The sequence below is a fragment of the Stegostoma tigrinum genome, chromosome 6 (assembly GCF_030684315.1).
Source record: "Stegostoma tigrinum isolate sSteTig4 chromosome 6, sSteTig4.hap1, whole genome shotgun sequence".
Lineage (NCBI taxonomy): Eukaryota > Metazoa > Chordata > Chondrichthyes > Orectolobiformes > Stegostomatidae > Stegostoma > Stegostoma tigrinum.
Window position 1 is genome coordinate 101,843,585 of NC_081359.1, and position 25,904 is coordinate 101,869,488.

Genomic DNA, 25,904 nt, shown 5'->3' on the forward strand with positions numbered 1-25,904 from the left:
CCCTACAGGCCATTCAGCCCAACAAGTCCACACCGCCCCTTGAAGCATCCCATCCAGACTCATTCCCCTATAACCCACACACCCCTGAACATTATGGGCAACTTAGCATGGCCGATCCACCTAGCCTGCACATCTTTGGACTGGGGGAGGAAACCGGAGCACCTGGAGGAAACCCACGCAGCATTTATTTCCCATCCCTAATTGCCCAAAGAGCAGTTAAGAGTCAGCCACATTGGTGTGGGTCTGGAGTCACATATAGGCCAGACCAAGGTAGGGATGACAGTTTCCTTCCCTAATTAATGAACCAGATGAGGTTTTCTACCAATCAACAATGGATTTATGGTCATTATGGTGGAGTTTGGACCAGGGTCCCCAGAATATTACCTGGGCCTCCAGATTAACAGTACAGCAGCAGCACCACTAAGCCATAACATCCCCTTAAAGAAATGTCTAGCTTATATTTATAGCCGTTGTCTTAGGGTTGTTCCACAAGGGGAAACATTTTCTTTATATTTAATTCATTCCTGGTATGTGGGTGTCGCTGGCCGGACCACCGTTTTGTTGCCTGTCCCTAATTGTCCAGAAGACAGTTAAGAGTCAACCACTTTGCTGTGGGCCTGGAATCACATGTACACCAGACCAGGTAAGGATGGCAGTTTCCTTCCCTAAACGACATTAATGAACTAAATGGGTTTTTCCAACAACAGCAGTGGAATCATGTTCACCATTTGACTCTTAATTCCAGATTGTTTTAATTGAATTCAAATTCTGCCATCTGATGTGGCAAGTTTTGAACCAAGGCCCCCAGAACATTACTTGGATCTTTGGATTAATAGTCTAGTGATAGTGCCACTGGGCTATAGCCAACACCCATCGTATTGGCTGCTCTCATAATTTAAAGGTCTCTAATAGGTCATACTTCAGCCCTTTCATTTAGAGAAAAGACCTAAAGTCTGATCAACCTAATTGTGTCAAATTTTGTTTTAATTTGTTAATAGAATTTAATCCTGTCAGACAAATTATAATTTTGCTGCATGGACCATTGTGTTAAATCTGATTATTTCTATTTAAAAAAAACCTTCTGATTTACACAATAATACTGTACTCGAAAAATAAATGTTGGCCAAGCCACCAGGAGAACTCGGACTGCACTTCTTTGAATAATACCATTGGATGTTTAGCACTCATCTTGTTTTGTAGTTTACTAGTACACCTGTCAATGCCTTTGCTATTGAGGCACCAGAGCACCCAGCCCAACCTTTAATCAAGAATGTTTGGAAGTTTTTGAGAAAATTTGTAGCTTGGGTTGTGCATGAGGTTGTAGATATGCTCGCCGAGTCTATGGGTTTGGTTGCAAACGTTTTGTTACCCTGTTAGGTAACATCTTCGGTACGTCTCCAGTGAAGCGTTGGTGTTCACTTGTTATTTATATCCTTCAGTTTGCTGGGATGGTTGGCATTACTTCCAGTTCTGTTTCTCAGTGGGTTTTACATAGGGCCGAATTCAATGTGTTTGTTGATTGAGCTCTGTTCAGAGTGCCAGACCTCCAGGAATACCATGCAAGGAGTGTGAGAAACACTACATAGGCCAAACCAGAAGAAAACTGACAATATGGATTCACGAACACCTACTAGACACCAAGAGACACGACTTACTGTAACTTGTCTCACTATGCATGGACAAAGAGGGACACTCATTTGATTGAGACAACACTTCCATAATCACACAAGCCAAACAGAGACACCAGGGAATTCCTGAAGACCTGGTATTCTAACTGGAAGTCCATCAACAAACAGAAAAATTTTCTGAAGAAGGGCCTAGTCCCGAAATATCAGCCTTCCTGCTCCTCTGATGCTGCTTGGCCTGCTGTGTTCATCCAGCTCTACACCTTGTTTTCTCAGATTCTCCAGCATCTGCAGTTCCTACTATCTCTGAAACATTGAATTAGATGCTGTGTACAACCCACTGAGAAACAGAACCGGGTGTAATACCAACCACCTTAAAAAGCCAAGGCAAATAAGTAACAAATGGAACAGAACACCGATGCTTCACCAGAAGCGTGCTGACCATGTTACCTAGCTGGGAGTACGAAATTTTCACAACTAAGCCCAGCAGCTTGGCGAGCAAGCCCACAACCTCAAGGATGTTTTGGTCGATTTCTCACACAGACCACATGAGGATTCAGGTATCAATGTTAACTTTGTGTTTATTAAACCAGCCTCAGTGAGAGAGTTGGACTGGCTGAGGAGAATTCTGTTTAATCCCCCATCTAGCTCTGTCTCTCGCTGTCCAATTTCTGTCCCATACATTCAAAAAAAGGAATGTGGTCACATCCGCGTACGTTGTTTATGTTTCATTCTTGTTCGGTCAACAGAAATATTTCATTCTTTGGCCTTTCTCTTATCTTATCTGTCTATACTCTCTAATCTGCTGTCAAGACTGATGCAGGTTCCTCTTCAGTCATTTCTGCTGAAGTGGACCCGAAGAATGTTCAAGGTTCACATGTGCTAACATGTGCATTACAGTACTTGCTTGTAAATAGCTCCCGCACGCCAGGTGGCATCAGAGGAACAGGAAAGTCGACCTGAAACGTCAGCTTTCCTGCTCCTCTTATGCTGCCTGGCCTGCTGTGTTCGCCCAGCTCCATACTGTGTTAGCTCTGACTCCAGCATCTGCAGTTCTTGCTATCCCACCTTACTTCAATGCTACCTTTTGAACAAAATTTTGTTTAATTCCCACTACAAGAAAATAGGTATGAGAAAGTATCACGAAGTTTGTTTCTCTGAATTTTGATTTAAGGTATGGACAATGGTTACAGCGTGCGCGTGCTTGTGTTCACTGGCAGCTCTGGGGGTCTTCCTGAGAATGAGACGACCTTTGCAGCACTATTGCAAAAACAAGGATATGCCACTGGCATTATAGGTATGGCCAAATGGAATTTTATCTAGTTTTGTCCTTACAAAATAACCTGAAATATTCTGAGGTGGCAGACTATCAAATAAAATGCAATAAGTTTCAAATGAAAGTGAAATACCTGTGGCTACTTTACTACAACATGCACACACAGTGAAGGTAAAATTGTCTTGCTAAATTGGGTTTAGTCTTTACATTTTTAAATGCCTGATGTGCCTTCAGGTATTTTACAGCTAATTAACAGGGAGGGCTGGAGAAAAAGGTTTGTTTCATGCAAAATGTAATTACTACCCAAGGTCTTCTAGTTATTACTTTTTAATGGGAAATGGTTACTAGTTTTACCTGAGCACCTGTCTGGTGATGTGGCTGACCAGCATAGGTCCCCACATATTTAACTGACAGTTGATTTTTTTCAGAATAGTCTGACCTGATGATTTAGAGGTACCAAAGCATGGGCATTGTGCTGTCAAGTTTTGCTGGTGGGCAGTGTGTGAGAAAAGATCTGAATTGGCACGCCTACGGAAGAGGTAATAAATGTAATCATAATAGCTTCAGTCGTCAGGCAAGAGGGCTGACGTTGTTCTGGCCATGACTGGATGAGAATGAAGGGAACATGGCAAACACATGACACTGAGTGGTGCATCCAGAAACCCTGCCTCAATTTCTGTGGTGTGCCATTGCCCTAAGGATGGGTGAGGAAGGGGAACCTCAAACAGTCCACCCCTGTCATTAAGAACATAAGAAACAGGTGCAGGAGTAGGTCATCTGGTCCATTGAACCTGATCCTCTATTCACTAAGATCATGGCTGATCTTCTCATGGACTCAACTTCACTTGCCCATCGTCATCATAACCCTTAATTACCTCACTGTTGTTCAAAAATCTACTTATCTTCACCTTATAAGCATTCAACGAGGTAGCCTCAACTGCTTCACCGGGCAGGGAATGCCACAGATTAACAACCCTTTTGGTGAAGAAATTCCTCCTCAAAAAGGGTTTACATAGCTGCGGGCTGAGTAAGCGCCCATCTATGGGAGGGTTCGGCATCTCGCAGGGTTTCATGCCGGCTTTAAGTGGAAGAACCATGAGACGGAGTTGCGAAGCATTGTTAAAGGTAGCTAAAATGGTTTTTGCCTCCTTACACAGCTCATCAGCATTTATCAGCACTGTAGCATGTGTTGTTGAGCTGAGCCATGCTAATGCTGTGAACAGAAGGTTTAATCACCCATTTAGCAATGTATATTCTAAATTTTCACTTGACGTTATTGAACATGTTGGGATGAATAGCATCAGGTGTGCTGAGGAAAGCAGTGGTAAAGGGTGAGGTGGAGAGTAAGGAGCATGTGCAGAGTGGGTGAGGGGTTTTGGACATTTGCAGAGAGTTGAGTTGTTGGATACATTTGGATGTTAAAACACTTTTAAATATAATGAAGTACCTTTTCGAGGCCTTCTGCAGACTGTTCACCATTCACCTGTGGTTCCATCAGAGGAACCTGGTCGATGTAGATGGGCATGATGGGCTGAACATAGAACATAGAACGGTACAGCACAGTACAGGCCCTTCGGCCCTCAATGTTGTGCTGACCTGTCATACCAGTCTGAAGCCCGTCTAACCTACACTATTCCATGTACATCCATATGCTTGTCCAATGACGACTTAAATGTACTTAAAGTTGGCGAATCTACTACCGTTGCAGGCAAAGCGTTCCATTCCCTTATTGCTCTGAGTAAAGAAACTACCTCTGACATCTGTCCTATATCTTTCACCCCTCAATTTAAAGCTATGCCCCCTCGTGCTCGCCGTCACCATCCTAGGGAAAAAGGCTCTCCCTATCCACCCTATCTAACCCTCTATGTCTCAATCAAGTCACCTCTCAACCTCCTTCTCTGTAATGAAAACAGCCTCAAGTCCCTCAGCCTTTCCTTGTAAGACCTTCCCTCCATACCAGGCAACGTCCTAGTAAATCTCCTCCGCACACTTTCCAAAGCTTCCACATCCTTCTTATAATGCGGTGACCAGAACTGTGCGCAATACTCCAAGTGCGGCCACACCAGAGTTTTGTACAGCTGCAGCATAACCTCATGGTTCCGGAACTTGATCCCTCTATTAAAAAAACTAAAACACTGTATGCCTTCTTAACAGCCCTGTCAACCTGGGTGGCAACTTTCAAGGATCTGAGTACGTGGATACCGAGACCTCTCTGCTCATCTACAGTACCAAGAATCTTATCATTAGCCCAGTACTTTGCCTTCCGGTTACTCCTACCAAAGTGCATCACCTCACACTTGTCTGCATTAAACTCCATTTGCCACCTCTCAGCCTAGCTCTGCAACTTATCTATGTCTCTCTTGTAACCTACAGCATCCTTGGTCACTATCCACAACTCCACCGACCTTAGTGTCGTCTGCAAATTTACTAATTCTGCTACACCCTCATCCAGGTCATTTATAAAAATGACGAGCAGCAGTGGACCTGACACCGACACTTGCGGTACACCACTAGTAACTGGTCTCCAGGATGAACATTTCCCATCAACTACCACCCTCTGTCTTCTTTCAGCAAGCCAATTTCTGATCCAAACTGCTATATCTCCCACAATCCCATTCCTCCGCATTTTGTACAATAGCCTACTGTGGGGAACCTTATCGAATGCCTTGCTGAAATCCATATACACCACATCAACTGGTTTTCTCTTATCTACCTGTTTGGCCACCTTCTCAAAGAACTCCATAATGTTTGTGAGGCACAACCTTCCCTTCACAAAACCATGCTGACTATCCCTAATCAATTTATTCTTTTCTAGATGATTATAAACCCTATCCCTTATAGCCTTTTCCAACACTTTACCAACAACTGAGGTAAGGCTCACTGGTCTAGAATTACCAGGGTTGTCTCTACTCCCCTTCTTGAACAGGGGAACCACATTTGCTATCCTCTAGTCATCTGGCACTATTCCTGTAGACAATGACGAGTTAAAGATCAATGCCAAAGGCTCGGTAATCTCCTCCCTGGCTTCCCAGAGGATCCTAGGATAAATCCCATCCAGCCCAGGGGACTTATCTATCTTCACCCTCTGTAGGATTTCTAATACCTCTTCCTTGTGAACCTCAATCCCACCTATTCTAGTAGCCTGTATCTCAGTATTCTCCTCGACAACATTGTCGTTTTCTAGAGTGATTACTGTTGAAAAATATTCATTTAGTGCTTCCCCTATCTCCTCTGACTCCACACACAACTTCCCACTACTATCCTTGATTGGCCGTAATCTTACTCTTGTCATTCTTTTATTCCTTAATTCCTTGAATGGCTGTAATATCTCTGTGGTTCAGTCTTTTGGAGGCTGGAATGGAGGTGGACCATTAAACCGCCCACTAAGGCCTTCAGTCCCCAGTGCAAGTCTGAAGAGGAGTGCAGCAAACCTGCCTCTAGGCCGAATATGGCCTTGCCCCCCAAGAACATTCTGCTCCCCAGCAGGCTGGGGAAGATGGCAGCATCGCAGTATGGGTTCTACCCCACCTCTGTTGGGAAAAGCCAGCCCGATACACTAGTTTTAAGAACATATGTTTAGCATTCAGTTGAAACAGGGTCCCAACCCTCAACCTTTCTATTCCCCACTGTGACACCTAAGAGTTTGAAGTGCAAAGAGGGTATCACTCAAATGGATTGCCTTAAACAATTAAATGAATTCTCTGTGCGGTCTTTTTACAGGAAAATGGCATCTTGGAGTAAATTGTGAATCCCGCAATGATCATTGTCATCATCCACTCAACCATGGGTTTGATTTCTTCTACGGAACACCTCTCACAAACATCCATGATTGCAAGCCAGGAGAAGGAAGTGCCATTTTAACTAACTTCCAAGGTCGACTACGCCTGATCAATAACACCCTGATGGTGGGACTGTTGATACTGTTTGTTATGAAATGGACTGGCTTTACCAATCTTGGTTGGGGGATAATTGTATGGCTCACAGTTTTATGCTCCCTCTTCTTTGGGGCCTGGTACTGTGTTTTCGGTTTCATGAGGGTCTGGAACTGCCTGATCATGAGGAACCATGATGTTGTTCAGCAGCCATCAAATGGAGAAACCCTGCCTACCAGAATGGTTGAGGAAGCCCTGGCATTTATTGAAAGGTAAGAAACATTGCCCCAATACCTCTGAAGGTGTGTTTGGACATGTGGGCAGGTTGGATCAAATGTGCTACCATTCTGGTCTTAAACTGGGCAGTGCAAGTGTACGCACTGAAGGAGAAATTGTTGAAGCTCAGGAGGTCTGGACAGCATCTGCAGAGAGAAAACTGAGCTAAAGATTCCGGTCCAGTGACTCTCCCACAGAGCTGATAGCAGCCAGGGAAAGGTGATATTTACGCTGATGACCGTGGTGGCTGAGGGATAAAAAGAGAGAGCTGATAGATGGGGAGGGAGCCCAGACAGTGAGAAAAAAAATTGAGGGATTGACATAGCAAACCAAGGGAAGAAAAGAAGCTGGATAGGATTAGGGGTGGCACGGTGGCTCAGTGGCTAGCACTGATGCTTCACAACACCAGAGACCCTGATTTGATTCCAACCTTGTGTAAATGTCTATGTGGAGCTTACACAGTCTCTCTGCATGTGCATGGGTTTTCTCCAGGTGCTCCGGTTCCCTTCCATAGCTCAGAGATGTGCAGTTTAGGTGGATTGGCTGTACTTACTGCCCATTGTATCCATGGATAGTATGCAGGGTTACAGGGATAGGATAGGGGAGGTTAGGGGAGTGGGTTTGGGTGGGATGCTTTTCAGAGCGTCATTGTAGACTGGATGGGCTGAATGGCCTACTTCCACACCGTATGGATTCTGTGAAGCAATGGTGAGGGCAATGAGTGGGAGAAAATGGGTTGGCTGTGCTGGAAACGGCCCATGTCATAACAGGACCTGGGGTATTGGGGTGGCTAAAGGAAATTGAAGGAGGTTTTCAAGGTTGAAAATTATTAAACTCAGCATTGAGCCCTGAAGGCTGTAATGTCCCCAAGCAGAATATAAAGTGTTACTCTTCCAGCTTGCGATGAGTATCACGTAACATAAAGGAGTAATCCATGCGTACGCACACAACTGTTTAGAAAATAAGTCTAAATGGATTAGAAGAACGTAGCAACTTAAGGTTGTACAAATGTGACAAATACTGTCACCCATTTTGTTGAGTTGAAACAGACATATGTTCCTCCAGACTGCACAGAACAGGGCTCTCGTGTAAACAGAAGTGCTCCTCATTGCAAGTCCGACTGACAATCCTAAATTGATTGTCAGCCTAATTCCGAGTTAAGCCTGGCACTGGTGATGGAATCTACGTATAATGACACACAGGACCTGGTAATTACAGGCAGAAATAACATGGACATGCACTGAGCATGTTTCAACTTAACCTAGTGGGTGACAGCCATTCATTGGTTCACTTCTCAGGGCACTGGTCTAAAATTTAAACAAAGCTTGATAATGGACAGTCAAAGTACATTCTCCATGGCAATGTTCTACCAATCAGTATCTGCTTGCCAACCAGTCAGCCCTCTTCGTTCATATAGTTCAAAGTGTTTGTTTTCCCCTGAAATTATGTTCTTGTAAATTGTCCTGAATGCAAGATGAAAAGCATCAACAAAATACTCCTCCTTCAGCAATTCCAACGTTCCATACTACTAAATTATTATTTATACACAAATTGGTAGAAGTAGAACTACAGATTAATGAGGACATTTATGTAAAAGCAGTAATATAGTGCTAGTGCCACTGCATGTGTAATTGAGAACCCTAGGCAATTACTTTGGGGATAAACCCCACTATGGCAGATGGTCAAATTTGTATTCAATAAAAAACTGAAACAAGAAGCTAGCCTAATGATGACCATGTCGATTGTCATAGATACCCATCTGGTCCACAAATGTTAATTTTGGAAGGAAATCCACCATCCTTACCCCATCAAAACATCATGAGACTTCAGACCTACAGCACTATAGAACATAGAACATAGAACATTACAGCACAGTACAGGCCCTTCGGCCCTCGATGTTGTGCCGACCTGTCATACCGATCTCAAGCCCATCTAACCTACACTATTCCATGTACGTCCATATGCTTGTCCAATGATGACTTAAATGTACCTAAAGTTGGCGAATCTACTACCGTTGCAACAAAGCGTTCCATTCCCTTACTACTCTGAGTATAGAAACCACCTCTGACATCTGTCCTATATTTTTCACCCCTCAATATAAAGCTATGCCCCCTCGTGCTCGCCGTCGCCATCCTAGGAAAAAGGGTCTCCCTATCCACCCTAACTAACCCTCTGATTATTTTATATGTCTCAATTAAGTCACCTCTCAACCTTCTTCTCTGTAACGAAAACAGCCTTCTGTCCCTCAGACTTTCCTCGTAAGACCTTCCCTCCATACCAGGCAACATCCTAGTAAATCTCCCCTCCACCTTTTCCAAAGCTTCCACATCCTTCTAAAATGCGAGTACGCAATACTCCCAAGTGCGGCCGCACCAGAGTTTTGTAGAGCTGCAGCATAACCTCTTGGTTCCGGAACTCGATCCCTCTATTAATAAAAGCTAAAACACTGTATGCCTTCTTAACAGCCCTGTCAACCTGGGTGGCAACTTTCAAGGATCTGTGTACATGGACACCGAGATCTCTCTGCTCATCTACACTACCAAGAATCTTACCATTAGCCCAGTACTTTGCCTTCGGTTACTCCTACCAAAGTGCATCACCTCACACTTGTCCGCATTAAACTCCATTTGCCACCTCTCAGCCCAGCTCTGCAGCTTATCTATATCTCTCTGCAACCTACAGCATCCTTGGTCACTATCCACAACTCCACCGACCTTAGTGTCGTCTGCAAATTTACTAACCCATCCTTCTATGCCCTCATCCAGGTCATTTATAAAAATGACAAATGGCAGTGGACCCAACCCCGACCCTTGCGGTACACCACTAGTAACTGGTCTCCAGGATGAACATTTCCCATCAACTACCACCCTCTGTCTTCTTTCAGCAAGCCAATTTCCGATCCAAACTGCTATATCTCCCACAATTCCATTCCTCCGCATTTTGTACAATAGCCTATTGTGGGGAACCTTATCGAACGCCTTGCTGAAATCCGTATACACCACATCATCCGGTTTACTCTTATCTACCTGTTTGGTCACCTTCTCAAAGAACTCAATAAGGTTTGTGAGGCACGAACTTCCCTTCACAAAAACGTGCTGACTATCCCTAATCAATTTATTCTTTTCTAGATGATTATAAACCCTATCTCTTATAGCTTTTTCTAACACTTTACCAACAACTGAGGTAAGGCTCACAGGTCTATAATTGCCAGGGTTGTCTCTACTCCCCTTCTTGAACAGGGGAACCACATTTGCTATCCTCCAGTCGTCTGGCACTATTCCTGTAGACAATGACGAGTTAAAGATCAATGCCAAAGGCTCGGCAATCTCCTCCCTGGCTTCCCAGAGGGTCTTATGATACATCCCATCGGCCAAGGGGACTTATCTATCTACACCCTCAGTAGGATTTCTAATACCTCTTCCTTGTGAACCTCAATCCCACCTAGTCTAGTAGCCTGTATCTCAGTATTCTCCTCGACAACATTGTTGTTTTCTAGAGTGAATACTGTTGAAAAATATTCATTTAGTGCTTCCCCTATCTCCTCCGACTCCACACACAACCTCCCACTACTATCCTTGATTAGGCGTAATCTTACTTTCGTCATTCTTTTATTCCTTAAGTACCTATAGAAAGCCTTAGGGTTTACCCTGATCCTATCCACCAACAACTTCAATGGTCGACACTTAACTGCAATCTCGGCAATCAAGGATAAGAACATATGAACAAGGAACTCAGCCCTTCGGGCCTGCTCCCTCATTCATTGAGACCATGGCTGCTCTGATTTTAACCTCAACTCTAAATTCTGGCATACCCCTAATAATCCTCCAGCTCTTCAGTAATCGCGTATCTATCTACCTCTCCTTAAAAATATTTAAAAGACTCGATGTCCACTCCCTTTTGAGGAAGGGAATTCCAAATTCTCTCAATACTCTGAAAGAAAATGTTTTTCCTTTTTCTTAAATGGAATCCCCCTTGTTTTTAAACTCTGAAACCCTCGTTCTAGTTCATTCCAGGTTGGCCTCACCAACAACACTTACATCCCTGAGAACGAATTACGAAAAAATGCAGCAGTTTGCGCGTTCTCCCTGTATCGGTGAGGGTTTGCTCTGGGTGCTCTGGTTTCCTCCCACAGTCAACAGATGTGCAGGCCAAGTGGATTAGCCATGCTAAATTGCTTATAATGTTCAGGGATGTGTAGATTACATGGGTTATGGGGGATGGGTCTGGGTGGGATTCTCTGAGGTTAGTGTGGACTTGTTGTGCCTAACATCCTGTTTCCACACTGTAGGGATTCTAAGAAATGTTCTGGGCTCCCTTTCTAGGGGGAATGAGCTACATAAGGGCCTTCCACATGCTGACACATTTGATAAGGCAGACAGAGAAAATATATTTCCACTTGGTGGGGAGACCAAATCTCTGTTATGTTCTGTGCCTGAAGTCACCAGTTATTCATCAGATCATAACTGACTTTTGTTTTTAACTGCGTATAAGGCAACAAGGCAGGTCTCTAGTCTAGCTCAGTCAAAAAAAGGATGTGCTGTTGTTACTCTGATCCACACAATAGCAAACCAGCCAGAACTAAATCGCAGATAGTCACTACCGCTCTTGAATATGGGATTTATTCTCTTTACCCAGAGAATGGTAATGGTTATGGGAAAATAAATGAGATGATATGATTGAGGCTGGAGGACTGTCCCGCATCTCTCTATAATCCCCTCCTGCAGTAACAGTGGTATAAATCTAAATGTTCAATGCAGTTACCAATTTATAGATTTTTATCCATACTACATTTAAAGTAAAAGGACTCCGCAACCAAGTTTCTTCAATAAAGAGCAAAATGATTGCTCAATTGAGGCATTCAAGAGGGCAATGGATGATAATTTGAATAATAATTATCATGGTGTGGCACGGTGGCTCAGTGGTCAGCACTGCTGCCCCACAGCACCAGGGACCCGGTTTGATTCCAGCCTCAGGCAACTGTTGGTGTGGAGTTTGCACATTCTCCCCTTGGCTGCGTGCGTTTCCTCCAGGTGCTCCGGTTTCCCCCCTCAGTTCAAAGATGTAGAGACACCGTCCAGGGTTAGGTCTGGGTGGAATGCTCTTCAGAGGTGTGGTGTGGCCTTGATGGGCTGAATGGCCTGCTTCCACACCATGGGGATTCTATGATAAAGACAATAGGCTTGGCATGGGGGGGAAAAGCAGGAGATTGACAGTAGGTATTGAGCCACTATAAAAGAGCAGGTACTGCCACAATGGGTCAAATAGCCTCCTTCTGCGCCTTAGCACTTCTGTGTTTGCTTTATTTTGAACATGAGACTCATATGGCAAGCATATACATCTAATTGGAAACATGAAAGTACGAATCCCCTAAAAAAAACTCACTCAGTTGCGCGCGCACACACACACACCATATAGATACACACACCCCCACACACACACACACCCCCAACACACACACACACCCCCAACACATACACACACAACCCTCACACACACACACACACACATACACAAACACAACCCCCGCCCGCCCACACACACCCCCCCACACCTACACACCCCCCCCACACAGACACCCCCCCCACACAGACACCCCCCCCACACAGACACCCCCCCCACACACACACCCCGCCCCCGCACACACCCCGCCCCCGCACACACCCCGCCCCCGCACACACCCCGCCCCCGCACACACCCCGCCCCCGCACACACCCCGCCCCCGCACACACCCCGCCCCCGCACACACCCCGCCCCCGCACACACACCCCCCCCCGCCCACACACACACCCCGCCCACACACACACCCCGCCCACACACACACCCCGCCCACACACACACCCCGCCCACACACACACCCCGCCCACACACACACCCCGCCCACACACACACCCCGCCCACACACACCCCGCCCACACACACCCCGCCCACACACACCCCGCCCACACACACCCCGCCCACACACACCCCGCCCACACACACCCCGCCCACACACACACACCCCCCCCCACACACACACACACCCCCCCCCACACACCCACACACCCCCGCCCACACACAGACCCCGCCCACACACAGACCCCGCCCACACACAGACCCCGCCCACACACAGACCCCGCCCACACACAGACCCCGCCCACACACAGACCCCGCCCACACACACACCCCCCCCACACACACACCCCCCCCACACACACACCCCCACACCCCCACACACCCCACACACCCCCCCCACACACACACACCCTCACCCCACTCACACAACCCCCCACACACTCACACTCTCACTCACACACCCCCCCCACTCACACACCCCCCCCCACTCACACCCCCCCCCCACTCACACACCCCCCCCCACTCACACACCCCCCCCCACTCACACACCCCCCCCACTCACACACCCCCCCCACTCACACACCCCCCCCACTCTCACACCCCCCCCACTCACACACCCCCCCCACTCACACCCCCCCCCACTCACACCCCCCCCCACTCACACCCCCCCCACTCTCACACCCCCCCCACTCTCACACCCCCCCCACTCTCACACCCCCCCCACTCTCACACCCCCCCCACTCTCACACCCCCCCCCCACTCTCACACCCCCCCCCACTCTCACACCCCCCCCCACTCTCACACCCCCCCCCACTCTCACACCCCCCCCCACTCTCACACCCCCCCCCACTCTCACACCCCCCCCACTCTCACACCCCCCCCACTCTCACACCCCCCCCACTCACACACCCCCCCCACTCACACACCCCCCCCACTCACACACCCCCCCCACTCACACACCCCCCCCACTCACACACACCCCCCACTCACACACACCCCCACACACACACACCCCCACACACACACACCCCCACACACACAGCCCCCACGCACACACACACCCACCCCACTCATACACACACACCACACCCCCCCCACACACACTCACACACACACACACACCCACCCCACTCATACACACACACCACACCCCCCCCACACACACCCCACTCACACACACACACCCCACTCACACACACACACCCCACTCACACACAGCCCCCCACACACTCACTCACACTCACACACAGCCCCCCACACACTCATACTCTCACTCACTCACACACTCACACTCACTCACACCCCTCTCACACTCACACACACCCCTCTCACACACACACACACACCCCCCCTCTCACACACACACACCCCCCCTCTCACACACACACACCCCCCTCACACACACACCCCACTCTCACACACCCCCCCACAAACTCATACACACTCACACACACCCCACTTACTCACACACACGCCCCCACACACACACGCCCCCACACACACACGCCCCCACACACACACGCCCCCACACACACACACACGCCCCCACACACACACACACGCCCCCACACACACACACACATACCCCCCCACACACACACACACAGACCCCCAGACACAGACACACACACAGACCCCCAGACACACACACACACCCCACACCCCCCCACTCACACCCCCCACACACACACCCCCACCCCACTCACACCCCCCACACACACACCCCCCACTCACACTCACACACACACACCCCACTCACACACAACCCCCCACACACTCATACTCATACTCACTCACACACTCACACACACACCCACTCACACTCACACACACCCCTCTCACACACACCCCCCCCCACTCTCACACCCCCCCCCCACTCTCACACACCCCCCCCCCACTCTCACACACCCCCCCCACACACTCATACACACTCACACTTACACACACCCCACTCACTCACACACCCCCCCCACTCACACACACCCCCCCCACTCACACACACCCCCCCCACTCACACACACCCCCCCCACTCACACACACCCCCCCCACTCACACACACCCCCCCACTCACACACACCCCCCCACTCACACACACCCCCCCCACTCACACACACCCCCCCCACTCACACACACCCCCCCCACTCACACACACCCCCCCCACTCACACTCATACTCACACACACCCCACTTACTCACACACGCCCCACTTACTCACACACACACGCCCCCACACACACACGCCCCCACACACACACGCCCCCACACACACACGCCCCCCCACACACACACGCCCCCCCACACACACAGCCCCCCCCCACACACACAGCCCCCCCCCACACACACAGCCCCCCCCACACACACACACACAGCCCCCCCCACACACACACACACAGCCCCCCCCCACACACACACACACAGCCCCCCCACACACACACAGCCCCCCCCACACCCCCCCCCCCACACACCCCCCCCCACACACCCCCCCACACCCCCCCCCACACCCCCCCCCACACACCCCCCCCCCCACACACCCCCCCACACCCCCCCCCCACACACCCCCCCCCACACACCCCCCCCCACACACCCCCCCACTCACACACCCCCCCCACTCACACACCCCCCCCACTCACACACCCCCCCCACACACACACCCCCCCACACACACACCCCCCCACACACACACGCCCCCACACACACACACGCCCCCACACACACACGCCCCCACACACACACGCCCCCACACACACACACGCCCCCACACACACACACGCCCCCACACACACACGCCCCCACACACACACGCCCCCACACACACACACGCCCCCACACACACACACGCCCCCACACACACACACGCCCCCACACACACACGCCCCCACACACACACGCCCACACACACACCCCCCCACACACACACACACACACACACAGCCCCCCCCCACACACACACACACAGCCCCCCCCACACACACAGCCCCCCCCACACACACACACACACACACAGCCCCCCCCCCACACACACACACACACACAGACCCACACACACACAGCCCCCCCCACACACAGACACACACACACACACACAGACCCACACACACACACACAGACCCCCACACACACACACACAGACCCCCCCACACACACACAGACCCCCACACACACACAGACCCCCACACACACACACACACACACAGACCCCCCACACACACACACACACACAGACCCCCCCACACACACACACCCCACACCCCCCCCCACTCACCACACCCCCCCCCACTCACCACACCCCCCCCCACTCACACCCCCCACTCACACACCCCCCACTCACACACACACACACACCCCACTCACCACCCACCCCACACCCACACACACCACCCACCCCACACCCACACACACCACCCACCCCACACCCACACACACCACTCACCACACCCCCCCCACCCCCTCCACGTCCACCACGCCCCCGCACGCCCACCCCGCCCCCCACGCACACACACCCCGCCCCCCACGCACACACACCCCGCCCCCCACGCACACACACCCCGCCCCCCCCGCACGCCCACCCCGCCCCCCACGCACACACACCCCGCCCCCCACGCACACACACCCCGCCCCCCACGCACACACACCCCGCCCCCCACGCACGCACACCCCCCGCACGCACACCCCCCCCACACACACGCACACACACACACCATTGCTCTGAAGACATTCACTTTTGAAAAATCAAATACTTTTGACCAACGATGGTTAATTCGTGACAGCAGAAAGACTAAGGTGTGGTATGTTCAAATATGGAAATATTCCCCACCCAATATTGACAGCTGTTCCTACCGTTTGCAAATCAGTAAATGCAGCTCCTCTAGTAATCATTAGTATCGAGCATTCTTGGGGTTTCTTTTTAAGAGCATCATCGGGTTTCACACTGGATTCACTATTGGAATTTTTTCCAGTAGCACAAGAGGTAAACTGGGAAGCATCTTCCCTTTGGCAGGTTGGTCACCAACATTCACCAGACAACATCCAAAGCAGAAACTGGAACCTGACACTTATAACCCCAGGCAAGTCGCCTCCAGTAAGCCAGCAATTATCCCAAGGCATGTGACTGCCAAAAAATGCTTTGTAGAAATAACATCCAATGTCCTATGATGCCTAAATCCCATGAAAGAATAAATAAATTCCAGTTTTCTTATTGCCCCATTGTCAAATGTCACTTTTTAAATACATTTGAATCGCGACCTCTGTTGTTCACATAGGGCTCCTAATGGATCATTCCGTTTGTTTTTCTTTCTTTTATTCATTCGCAAGATGAGGGTGTCACTACAAGGCAATATTTACTGCCCATCCCTAATTGCCCAGAGGGTAGTTAGGAGTCAACCGCATGGCTGGTGTCACATGGAGGCCAGACCAGGAAAGGATGGCAGTTTCCTTCCCTGAAGGTCATTCGAGTTAGGAAACCAGATGGGTTTTTATTTCTTGGAAATCAGGAATGGATTCATGGTCATTGTTAGATTCTTAATTCCAGATATTTTATGGAATTCATATTCCACCATCTGCCATGGTGGGATTCGAACCCAGGTGCCCAGAACATTAGCTGGGTCTCTGGATTAACACCCCAGCTTATAATACCACCAGACTATCTCCTCCCTCTGGATATGTAGAGCATTTTTTTTGACAGTCAAGGCTATTTTTTTATCATCTTCACTCAAAGGTTCATGGATCTGGCGATTTCTCTACCACAGAAAGCTATCAAGGCGAAATCACTTAATATATCAAGAAAGAGATAGGTAAATATTTAGGTTTTAAAGGCATCAGGAGATGTAGGAAAGATGTGAGAATATGGCATTGATAAAAAGGATCAGCCATGGTTAGTTTGAATAGTGGAGCAGGCCCCAAGGGCTGAATGGCCTACCTCTGCTTCAAATTTCTAGCAGTGTAGACTCTGCTCTGGTTACCAGCCTCCAAGTTGTCCATTTTTAATCTCGACTCCAGTTATTTTGTTGCGGGGTTGACTAGTTCAGTAATGCAGAGTGATGACAAAGGTAATGTGGGTTCAATTCCCATACGAGCTGAGGCTACAGTGAAGGAGGAAGGATGCTGTGAAACCTGAAAATGTTCAGAAAAAGTTTATAGGGATGTTGCCAGGAGGGTTTGAACTACAGGGAGAGGTTAAACAGGCTGGGGCTATTTTGCCCCAGTGGCTGAAGGAAGCTCTTATAGAAGTTTGTGGAATCACGAGGGATGTAGAAAAGCTGAATAGCCAAGGTCCTCAGGTTGGTGGGGGGAGTCCAAAATCAGAGGGCATAGGTTTAAGGTGAGAGAGGAAAGATTTAAAAGGGGCCTTAGAGGCAATGTTTTCACGCAGTGGGTGTAGCGTGTATAGGATTAGATGGCAAAGAAAGTGCTAGAAGCTGGTGCACTTACCCATCCAAATGCCTTTTGAAATGTTGTATGTGAATAGGAGGGGTTTAGAGGGATAGAGGCCAAATGCTGACAAATGTTACTGGATTAATTTAGGATATCTAGTCGACATGGATGTGTTGGACTGAGGGGTCTATTTCCATGCTGTACAACTCAATGGCTGTATGACACTCCTTCTCAACCTCTCCCCTCGCCTGAGGCATGATGGCCCTTGGGTGAAACCACCACCTGTCATCTCTCTGAAATAAGAGAGCAACCCTGTGATCCTATGGGACTATGGCAATGTTCCCTAGTTATTTAGCAACATGATGGTTACATTTCAATGTAATTTGTGAGGTAATTCTGTTTTATATGATGTAAAACCTAAAAGGTGGTTGGCTGTTAAGTGGCCTATCAAGTCACTTGATTTTGGACATAAATGCCACTCTTGCCCTGTGAATAAGCCTATTTTTCCATGTGACATTGAGTCGATTTTATTTTTAATATTTAAAAGTGATATTTGCATTGTATTGACTAGGCCAGAATTAATTGCCCATCCCTGAATTGCCCATCCCTTTAGACAAGGATAATGCACAGCATTCTTGAACCACTACAGTCTTTACAAGTATTGCTGGGGGCACTTTTAGTAGGGGTTGTCCAGGATTTTGACTCAGTGATACAATGCTGGCTGGGCCGACATTTCTTGCTCATTCCCAATTATCCTTGAGAACGTGGTGGTGAGCTGCCTTAATGAACTGCTGCATTCCACCTGCTGTGGATTGACTCCCTATGCCAATTGGGAGGGAATTTCAGGATTTTGATCCAGCAACACTGAAGGGAAGGTGATATATTTCCAGGTCAGGATGTTGTGTGGCTTCGAGGGGAACTTTGAGGTGGTGGTCTACCCATTTATCTATTGCCCTTGTCCTTCTAGATGGAAGTGGCTGTGTGTTTGGAAGGTGTTGCTGTAGGAACCTTAAAATTGACATTTTAGGGGATTAATCATTGACAACTTTTCTCATTTATGTTTTAGGATTATTTTCCCTTTTCAAAAGAAACCTTTCATACTGACAATATATATTTTAAATTTCAGAAACCAGAGGAAACCATTTCTCCTCCTTATGTCATTCCTACATGTCCACACTCCTTTCTTTACAACCAAGGCATTTATTGGAAAGAGTAAACATGGTGCTTATGGAGACAATGTGGAGGAAATGGATTGGCATGTTGGTAAGTAGTTTAAGGGCCAAGGAGAGGACATTGGCTGGCTCAAAAATATCATTGGTAAGGCATTGTTCATTATCGTCATAGTGTTAGTGGGGTCCTTGGCAATATTTTGCTCTTTTTCCAGCTGATCCTCCTCCTGCCCGTGTTTCAATGCTATCCACTCACCTGATGTTTACCCTCCTCTTCTGTTTTTACTCTCAATGTATCCTTCTGTTCGGCACATAGGAACAGGATTAGGCCATTCAGCCCCTCGAATCTGTTCCATCATCCAGTGACTGATCTGTGGCCTAACTCCATATATACCTGCCTTTGGCCCATATCCCCTAATATCTTCACTGAACAAAAAAAATTATCTATATCAGATTTAAAATTAACAACTGATTCTGCATCCACTGTGATTTGTGGAAGAGTGTTTCAAAAATCTGTTACCATTTGTGTGTCAAACTATTTCATAATATCTCTCCAGAACGGTCTGGCCTTAATTCTCAGACTATATCTCCTAGTTGGAAATCCCCCACTAGTCACTATTGTTTATCTACCCTGTTTTCTCCTGTTAATATCTTGAAGACTTCAATCAGTCTTAACAATATTGCTGGGTTGTTCGGCATCGCTTCAGGTGAGTTCAATGTTCATGTGACACTGAAGGGAAAAAAAACCAACTAGCTAATACCAACATCTTGGACTTCTCTTGTTTCTGTGTCCTCAGGGGCTGCCAGTAAAGCTTTGTATTTCCAGCACTTTCTGCTTGTAAAAATTAATCAATCTGTTCAGAGATGTTATTACATACCTTTGCAGCAGGTGGGATTTGAACCCTGTCTCTGAGATAGGGTCACTACCAACACAGCACTAGACGTGCCAGCTTTTTGCTTTTATTACATGTAAATATCGACTCAGCTGCATGAGTCACGTCTCTCTTTCACAACTGCCTTTTCACATTTGGAAAAAACCCAAAATGAGTGGGTTTTAATGGGGACAGTATCTGAAATGTTGGAGAGAGAAGCCATTTTGAGGATTTCCCAATCTCGAGGAAACGAAGTGTAGACTGGGTAAGTGCTTTACAGAACACCTATGCTCTGTTCTCAAAAAAGAGCTTCTAGTTGCCTGTCACCTTAGCGCTTCTGAAGAAGGGTCTAGGCCCAAAATGTCAGCCCTCCTGCTCCTCTGATGCTGCTTGGCCTGCTGTGTTCATCCAGCTCTACACCTTGTTACCTTAACGCACCATCTTGTTCCTTGGCCAACATCTCTCTGTCAGGCTGGCACACCAAAAGCTAGTTCCCTTCTGGTGAATTTCTTTGCATTCACTTAATATGTTTTCTTCAGTTGTTTATTTCTCTCTGAGACACTGAAACAAACTAATCTCACTGTCAATTAAAAATCTAAACTCAGTTTCTAGCGGCATGCTTGCCAGATTGTTTAATGTAGATCCTAATATTTTGTTGAGGCTGTACAGCACATTGGTGAGGCTTCTTCTGGTGTACTTTTTCAGTTCTGGACCTTGTTACAGGAAGGCTATTATTAAGCTGGAGACGGTTCAGAAGAAATTTACCAGGATGTTACTGAGAATAGAGGGTTTGTGCTATAAGGAGAGGCTGGATAGACTGGGACTTTTGTTGCAGGAACATATGAGGTTGAGAGGTAACCTTATAGTGGTCCATAACATCATCTGAAATGATGTGAATAGCAGGTATGTTTTCCGTAGGGTGGGGGATTTCGACACTAGGGGGCATACTTTTAAGGGGAGAAGAGGAAGATTTAAAAGAAGACACGAGGGGCAGTTTTATTTTGCATGGAGTGGCTTGTGTGTGGAATGAACTTCCCGAGGCAATGGTGGATGCGGGTATAGTTACAATGTTTAAAAGATATTTACATAAGTACGTGAATAAGAAATGTTTGGAGGGATATGGGCCAAGTGCAGGCAGGTGGGATTAGTTTGGTTTGGGATTATAGACTGGTTAGACTGGAGGATCTGCTTTCTTGCTGAATGATTCTATAACACTTGAGAGGCTACTGTTTAAGCATATCTAGCACATCCACACAGAGGCTGATTCACTGAGTTTCTGGATGTACCTGTCACTCTGTATACCTGGAGAATCATGGACTTATAGAGATGAACAACGTTGAAAGCAACCCTTTGGTCCAACTCGTCCGTGCCGATCGGATGTTCTACTTTAATCTTGTCCCATTTGCCAGCATTTGGCCTAATATTCTTCTAAACCCTTCCTATTCATGTACCCATCCAGCTGCCTTTCAAATGTTGTAATTATGCCAGTCTTCACCACTTCCTCTGGCAGCTCATCCCATACATGCCCCACCCTCTGCACCAAAATGTTCCCCCTTAGATCCCTTTTAAATCTTTCCCTTGTCACCTTAAACCTATGCTCTCTAGTTTTGGACTCACCCCCCCCCCAACCCAACCCTGGGGAAAAGACCTTGTCCATTTAACCTATCAATGCCCCTCATGATTTTATAAACTTCTACAAGGTCACCGCTCATCCTCCGTCACTCTAGAGAAAATAACCCCAGCCTATTCAGCCTCTCCCTACAGCTCAAACCCTCCAATCCTGACAACATTCTTGTAAATCTTCTCTGAATCCTTTCATTTTTCACAACATCCTTCCTTTAGCAGGGAGACGAGAATTGAATGCAGTATTCTAAAAGTGGCCTAATCAATGTCCTGTACTGCTGCAACATGACCTCCAACTCCTATGGTTAAGAAGATTGGGCCTGTACTCATTGGGATAAAGAAGACTGAGAAGCAAGCCTATGGAAACACTCAAGGTTGTTAGGTGACTTAATAGGGTGGATGCAGACAGGTTGTTTCTCTGGGGAGAGTCTAGGGCCAGAGGGAAATAATCTCAGAATAAGGGATCAAACTGTTTTTGTTAACACTTTGCATTGTTAAGCCTCCAGCTCTTCAATGCAAATTTGTAAAACCATATTAAAATGCGATATTTACAGACTCTTTGGCACCGAGCTACAACAGCAGTCAAAAATAGCTCACTAACTCTTGCTCCTTCTTGACAAATAAAATGCAAACTATAAATTAAAGTTTTGAGGTCTGATTGAACCTAATGCTCTTTTTGTACTACTTCCAGGCCAGATTGTAAATGCCATCGAAAAGGCTGGTCTAGCAAATAAAACCTTTATATATTTCACCTCGGATCATGGAGGCAGCTTGGACTCAGTCGGATCAAATGGAGAGCACGACGGAGGCTGGAATGGAATATACAGAGGTTAAAAAAAATTCAGAACCAGAAATAGACATTTCAAGTATTTAAGATAACAAACTGTGGAGCTGGATGAACACTGCAGACCAAGCAGCATCACAGGAGCACAAAAGCTGACGTTTCAGGCCTGAACCCCCCTCCTCTGCTCTGAAGAAGGGTCAAGGCCCCGAAACTTCAGCTTTTGTGCTCCTGAGATGCTGCTTGGCCTGCTGTGTTCATCTAGCTCCACACTTTGTTATCTTGGATTCTCCAGCATCTGCAGTTCCCATTATCTCTGATGTCAAGTATTTAACTGTTTTTAAAAATGGACTCTTTATCAATAACTATTTTTGCAAATATTTCTTCCTGTAAGAATATAAGGCTTGTGTTCTTCACAGTTATTTGTGAAGTTATTTGGCAGAAGGAAATGATAGCGATATGCAGGCAGAAGTGAGTGGCTTTGGCCATCCTTGATCCTGGACTTGGGTCTTACAGCATCTGATAAAACGTGGGCGATGTATCATCCTGCTGGTTTCTGCTCATCACTCTCTATCTGCTCCAAAATCAGTTCTTATTTCAAAGTGAACAAAGAACAGTACAGAGGAAAAAAAGACCCAAAAGCACTGTGGATGCTTGTAATCTTAAAAAAAAGCCCTAAAAATTTCAGGAAAATCTCAACAGGTCTGGCATCACCTGTCGAGAGAAATCAAAATTGATATTTCAGATCTAGTGACTCCTTTTCAAAACTGATGGGAGCTTAGGAAAAGATGACAGAGTGGAGCTTGAGGAACACAGCAAGTCAGGCAGCATCAGATGGCCCTTGAAGAAGGGTCCCAACCCGAATGTCAGCTTTCCTGCTTCTCTGAGGCTGCCTGGCCTGCTGTGTTCCTCCAGCTCCACACCGTATTATCTCAGACTCCAGCATCGGCAGTTCTTACCATCTCTGAGTTAGGAAAAGCATGTGTTTGCACAGAAGATAGGGGGGCAGGAATAAACGATTGGTGGAGATACAACCCAAAGAGAGAGAAAAACAATGGAGTAGATACCTATCAGCCTGGGGGAATAAAAACTAAGAATGGCTAACAATGGGTTGTGTACGGTAGCAACCTATATGATAACAAGGCTTAGTATGTGTTATGGTTTGGGAAAAGGACGTGCATAAAGGTGCTCAAGCTCTAAAATTGTTGAACACAATATCAAGTCCAGAAGGCTGCAGGGTCCCCAAGCAGAAAGTAAGGTGCTGTTCTTCCAGCTTGTGCTGAACTTAGCTTGAGCACTGCTGCAAGAGACAGAAATGTTGACCAGGAAACACGTTGAAGTAGCAGACAACTGGAAGTTCGTGCCCTTTTATTGTGGAAAGAATGTAGATGTTCTGCGAAATGGTCACCCAGTCTACACTTTGTTTACCCAATGTAGGGTTGATCACATTCTAAGCAGCGAATGTAGTAGAATGGATTGACTGAGGTGCAGGTAAAGTGCTGCGTCACCTGGAAGGTGTGTTTGGGCACTTGGATACACAGGAGGGAAGAAGTAAATGGGCAAGCGTTACACCTTTGGTGGTTCCAGGGTGAGGTGCTGTGGAGGTCTGGTGTTGGCAGTGAAGGAGGTATAGATCAGGGTGGCATGGAGGGAACGGTCCCTGTGGAACACCGATGTGGGAGGGGAAGGGAAAATGGGTGGTGTCATCTCATTGGAGGTGGCAGAAATGGCGGCTAATGATCCTCTGGTTGTGAATGCCGGTGGGATAGTAGGTCAGGATAAGGGGAATCCTATCACTATCGTGAAAGGGAAGAGGAGGCGTAAGTGTGGGAGATGGTTCAGACCCATCTGAGGGTCCAGACAACTTTAGTGCTGGGGAACCCTTGGCTGAAGATGAGGGTGGACATTTCAGATGCCATCTCATTGAAGTTGGCATCAGAAAAGATGCAAGGGAAATGAAGAAACTTGGAGAATGAAATAGAACAGCACTGGAACAGACCCTTTGGCCCACCAAGACTGCACTGACACATGATGCCTTACTAAACTAAAAATCTTTTCCCTCTATATGGTCCATATCCCTCGGTTCCCTGTTTACTCTTGTAACTATCAAGATGTCTCTTAAACATTGCAATTGTTATCTGCCTCCATCACCTCTTGTAACAGTGTATTCCAGGCACTTACTATGCTCTCTGTAAAAAAAAACTCACCTCTCTCATCTCCTTTCACCTACCCCCTTTCACCTTATACCTGTGTCCCTGAGTAATTGATGTTCCTGTCCGGGCAGAGAAAAAGACTTCAACTGTCCATCCCCTCCATGCCTTTCATCATTTTGGAAACTTATAATCAGGTTGCTTCCTCATCCTCCAGTGTTCAAATGAAAACAAGCCCATCTCTCCTTTATAGCTAGTACCCTCCAAACCAGGCAACATCCTGGTAAACCGTTTCTGTACCCTCTCCAAAGCCTCCACGTCCTTCTGGTAGTGAGGTGACCAGAACTGAACTCAATATTCCAAATGTGGCCTAACTAAACTTCTATGCATCAGCAGCATGACTCACCAATTTTTATACTGTGTCCTGACTGATGAAGGCAAGCATACCATATGCCTTTTTGACCACTTATCGGCTTGTCTCGCTGCTTTCAGGGAACTGTGGACCTGCATGCCTAGATCCCTCTATGTTGATGCTTCCCTCATGCATTAGATCTGCCAAAATATACCACCTCGCATTCTGCTCCAAGCTGAGCAACACTTAGAAGGTCCACTGGGGACAGAGAAGGTGCAGAATGTGGAATCTCAATGCCCACCATCAAGACTGGATTGGCAGATAAACACCGACTGAGCTGGCCAAAATGTGAAGGATTAGGTGCTGGACTGGGGCAGTGGCAGGTGATGACAGAACCAGCATGAGTTAAAGCTACTGTAGGTTTATTCCCACCATTGTCTCTGTCAGAGACAAATCTGACGATGGTAACTGCTGTACAGTCCTGGTGTGTTCAAAGTGTCATATTCACTCAGAGGACTCCTGTCTCTGTGTTGTATGGTACAACCACCATACTGAATGAGATCACTTCAAACCACACCCGTAAACTCAATAATGGATATCAATGAAGTGTTGTGGACCATTAAATTCAAAGAATTCTGGTCACCCTGTTATAAGAAGCATATTAATAAGCTGGAGAGGGTTCAAAGGAGACTTACCAGGATGCTGC

At 47.4% G+C, this 25,904-nt stretch overlaps 1 protein-coding gene across 2 annotated transcripts in view; it reads left to right on the top strand.

Moving 5' to 3' along the window:
- The window catches only part of LOC125453363 (arylsulfatase H-like), a 51,346-nt gene that overhangs the window by 13,053 nt on the left and 12,389 nt on the right, over positions 1 to 25,904 (top strand). Inside the window, exons 5-8 of one of the 2 annotated variants that reach the window (XM_059646816.1) lie at positions 2,800 to 2,922; positions 6,622 to 7,045; positions 19,378 to 19,514; positions 22,607 to 22,744. In XM_059646816.1, coding sequence (XP_059502799.1) covers positions 2,800 to 2,922; positions 6,622 to 7,045; positions 19,378 to 19,514; positions 22,607 to 22,744 — 822 coding nt within the window. The remainder of the gene's footprint in view (positions 1 to 2,799; positions 2,923 to 6,621; positions 7,046 to 19,377; positions 19,515 to 22,606; positions 22,745 to 25,904) is intronic. The other variant, XM_059646817.1, reaches the window with a different exon arrangement.